The 4,160-nt window shown below is 53.9% G+C and overlaps 1 protein-coding gene across 1 annotated transcript in view; it reads right to left on the reverse strand.

Moving 5' to 3' along the window:
• DBF4B (DBF4 zinc finger B) overlaps nt 1-4,160 on the reverse strand; it is a gene marked incomplete at both ends in the record, with an annotated part of 8,225 nt that overhangs the window by 1,011 nt on the left and 3,054 nt on the right. Inside the window, 4 exons of the mRNA XM_009867231.1 lie at nt 478-604; nt 812-928; nt 1,736-1,781; nt 3,610-3,646. Coding sequence (XP_009865533.1) covers nt 478-604; nt 812-928; nt 1,736-1,781; nt 3,610-3,646 — 327 coding nt within the window. The remainder of the gene's footprint in view (nt 1-477; nt 605-811; nt 929-1,735; nt 1,782-3,609; nt 3,647-4,160) is intronic.

Genomic DNA, 4,160 nt, shown 5'->3' on the forward strand with positions numbered 1-4,160 from the left:
CCCGCGTGAGGGGGAGGTTGGGTCTGTAAAGAACGGCCGCCTACAGCTTCCGCCAATGGCCAGTGAAAACGCAGACTCCAGATACCTCCTGTCTGTCACTACAGGCTGGGCTCTGAAAGCCAGTTTGGCACCTTCCAGAAGGTAAAAACACCTCTCCCCACCTTCTTCACCAGGCCTGTGACCCCAGCTGCCACGGAACAGGCAACGGGGTGATCCCCGAGGCTCTCCCAAGCCCCACAAACGAGCACGATGTGCACCAACCTTCAAAACAATTGCGTGCACAGACCAGGAGGTCAGAGCGCAGACGTGCTGTGGTTTTTCCTCTACGAGGCTGATCCTATGAGACAGGCCAAAGGCTGCACGCACAGCGAGCCGCCCCCTTTCCCGAAGGGCCCACACCGATACTGGGCACCCGGCGATAACTGAGCTACCGAACGGCCCCTTTTGCAAAGAACCAGCTCTCAAGGGAGCCTTTACCTTCTGCAGCTCTTCGAAGGTCTCTTGGCAGCACTCGCAAAAGCCCCTCTTTTTCTTCCGCACGGTGACCAGGGTGGATGGGGGGCTCTTCTCCCGGTCGCTGCGCACCGGGCAGTCCTCCGCACCCCTGCAAGGCAACGGCAAAGATCTTCCCCGCCCTCACTCGACGGCGTGTAAGGGCAGGGAGGCAGGTCTGTCTCTTACAAACCCCGGTGGTTTGACCCAGAGCAGGGCTCCTTTCCCTGCCACGAGCAATCCTCTAGACCCCAGACCCCGGTGGCGCTTCGCAAGAGGAGTCGGGTTAAAAACTTGTGTGGGAAGAGCTCCGACCTACCTGGCTCTGCAAGAATTCAAGAGGCTTTTCAGCGGCTCAAAGGGGCTGGAGCTTTTGGGCGTCTGGAAATTCAGGTCGGGAAAACTTTTGAACTGGTGATGGAAGGGTCGGAACTGCCTGCAAGCAGCAGAGCAGGGCATCAGAGTTCAGGCAGGGACAGCGGGGTTCGAGAGCTGCCCCACGATGCGATACCGGCCACTGCTGCCCTTTCACTTGGCTGTTCCAGAGACATTCCATTTCTGACTGGAAGTACTAAACTCGATTCCCAGTAACAGCACTGGTGGGGGGCTGGTTTGGGTGGAAGGCAGACTCTCCTGCTCACAAAACCCCCACCTTTTGCCGCCCAAGGCACAGCTGCAGCAGCCAGTGCAGTATTTCCAGCTACACAGCAGCAGGGGAAGGCTTGGGTTCTCAGACATCTCTCTCTTCACACTTTATTGCATGCAGCATGTAAAACCTAACATTTGACTCTGCAGCTGCCTTGAACGCTGTCTTTGGATTAATTAATTAGCGCTCTGGCTGCCGTTAGAGTTACAGAGTTGTTAGAAACGCCAGAGATCAGATCCCCTTGCGCTGGATGCTGTAATCAAGTTACAGGCCCTGACCTCCTGCGTTTCAATCTCTTTCCTCGTTTCAGAGGGCTCGAGCAGATTAAGTGACCCTCCGAGGATCACGAACCGAATCCGAGCGAGGAACTAAACTCTGTCGTCAGGTCTCGTTTAACACCTTTTTCCCCCCTCCATGACACACGAGCCACCTGGATTGTTTTCCTACGCTCCATCTGCCTCCCTCTTGCAGAGGGTCAACATCCCCGTGGGTAACAGGGTCTTCTGCTTGGGGACAGGACAGGTGCCACAGAGAAAACTGGAAAAGGATTCCCTCCCTGAGGTTTTAAGGTGTGATATTTAGAAAGGTGTCATTTACCTGCTCTGGTCTTCAACCTTCAGAAAGGGGGGCTTCAATCTGCCTGCTAGAAAGAAAGCTGGTTAGCAGTTACCTGGTCAAACTCCCCGCTTAGTCACTCATTCCCCAACAGGACTGGGCGACACACCCAAGCTCACCGGTGCTTCTGACAGCTCAGCGCGGCCGAAACAGCTTTCTGGGTACCCCACAACGACCCCTGTCTCCAGAGTGCTCAGCAGGGTGACCAAACCCGAGCGGCACCCCAACCAAGAGCCATTCCTGCCTTTGAAAGAACATCCAGCCAAGCCTCGGGCATCTTCAAAGTCTATTCAGTTTCATAAGCCCAACCCCCAAGCCTCCAGTTCTGATCCTGACCCTAAAAAACCATCACTCAGTGCAGCACAGGAGATGAGTTTTCAAGGAATAAATTGCAGCATCGACTCTTCCGGCTCCTTTTTCTCCCTTTCCCTGGCTCAGGCCAGGATGGTGAAGGCAAAGCAGTAAGAGCTGCTGGAGACGAACCAAGATGCTGCAGAGCCAAGCCTGGCACGAGAACGCTCCTAAAGAGCAACGTCCGGCCTTGGCTTGGTCCCTGCGGAGGGCAAAGAGCAGCTCTGCTTCCTACCGAGGCAGCGGGTGCATTAGGGGAGCAGAAGAAAGCCTCAGCAGTGCATTCAGGGAAAAAAGTTTTCAGAGCCCGGCCGGGAGAAAGGCTGCCGGGTCCTCCTGCCTCGCAGGTACGTTCAACTCATGAGCGATAACGTTACGCTCAGCCTGGAAACCCGAGCACGGATCCGGTTAAGAAGCGCCAAGACATTCCCACAGGGCGCCTGCCTGACCCTGCAACCAAACCCCTCACTGCCTCCGGAGGGCGAGGCATTTTGTTTTCTCGTGATCCTGGCACTCGGTGCTATATTTCCCTCCAAAGAAACTTTAACCTCATTCTCCAGAAAGACCGAGTCCACCGGCCTCCCCAGCAAGCTCCTCGACCCTCATCCCGAGCGCCGTTACGTCACGAAGGCAGCTATTTAAATCCAGGATCCTTTCTTTCTTTCTCCACATGCTCAGCACTTCTGTTTAGGGCCCTAGATAAAACAGACCGGCGCGCGGGCCCTGAGCTCCCAGGGCAGAGCGGTGACAAAACGGTTCAGCTGTCACCGCGAGTCCCCAGGCAGGGTTCACAGTGTGCCACCACGAAGAGCTCGGAGCTTGCAGCAGACGATCTGCCTTACCCGACAGATTTTTTTTTTTTTCCCCACCACCTTCCCTTCCCCCCTCCACCGCCGCCAAACTGGAAAATAATCTTCCACGTGTCACACGCGGAATCCAGGTTGGAGCCCGCTCCGAGATGTTACCGAGCGCTCGCTCTCTGACGAGCGAAGTCACAAATGAACGTGCGTCACCGGTGCCAATCTCAGCACCACAATTGGCTCTTGTCTAATTGCAGATGAGAACCTGTTGGGTTTGGGGTTTTTTTTGTTATATTTTCCCCCCCTCTCCCTCCTCCTTTGGAAGCGTTATCCCTAGATCGGTGTCTCAGCAGTACATTTCAGCCTAACAGAAGTGAGTGGGCTGTGAGGAACACGCTCTCCTCTGTAGGATGAGCATTATTCTTCAAAACTTGGTTTGAGCCAGCGGATTCAACGCGCCGTCAAATAGCTCTTGGGTGCTTCAGGAAAGGGTCGACGAGACTTTAAAAAACGCTGCCCCACATCAAAGGCGTGATTTCAGGCCAGATTTGGGCAGGGAGCTCCAAAACCCACTCAAGGGAAACCGCTTTAATGGTTGGTGCATTGCTGAACTTTCAGGCTGGATTTTCAAATTCTAAACAAGGCTTCCTCAAGCAGCTCCACGTCCAAGTTTAAAAATAAGAGGAGCACAACGTCTGGGCCTACCTTTGCGAATTTTTGATCCGGACGCGAGGCATTTTGCCTAAAGGAAAAAAGCCACACGTTTAGTACGGGAGCCAGCACAGGCAGAACCGCAATTACCGAGCCCCGAGCAGCAAAGGGAGCTTACAGCAGTCCCACCCACCCTTCAGAGCTCCTGCACCACCCACCGTATCACCTGCCCCTGGTATTCTGCCTCCCAAGCCACCCAGGGTTCATTTAAGCACGATATATGGGCTGTCGCTCTCTGATCTTACGCCTTACGTTCTCGCTGACCTCTCCAACGCATTAAAAAACCAGACAGCTCCCTGTGAGCTTTGCTTTCTCCTTAGTCCCTCACAAGTCAAATATCAGCATTAGCTGATGTGCTACGGATGTTGATAACTATCGACTGCCTCGTTCTCAGCTGGTTTTATCCCCACTTTAGAAAATAAATAAATAAATAACATAATAATAAAATAAACCCCTGAATTTTGATATCAGAAGCACCAGACTTCCCGGTCTCAGATGAAAACTTGGGAGATCGCCCTCTTCACCAGCCCACCCGCACTAGAGGA

This window comes from Apaloderma vittatum, unplaced genomic scaffold (assembly GCF_000703405.1).
Source record: "Apaloderma vittatum isolate BGI_N311 unplaced genomic scaffold, ASM70340v1 scaffold25513, whole genome shotgun sequence".
NCBI classification, from domain to species: Eukaryota; Metazoa; Chordata; class Aves; order Trogoniformes; family Trogonidae; genus Apaloderma; species Apaloderma vittatum.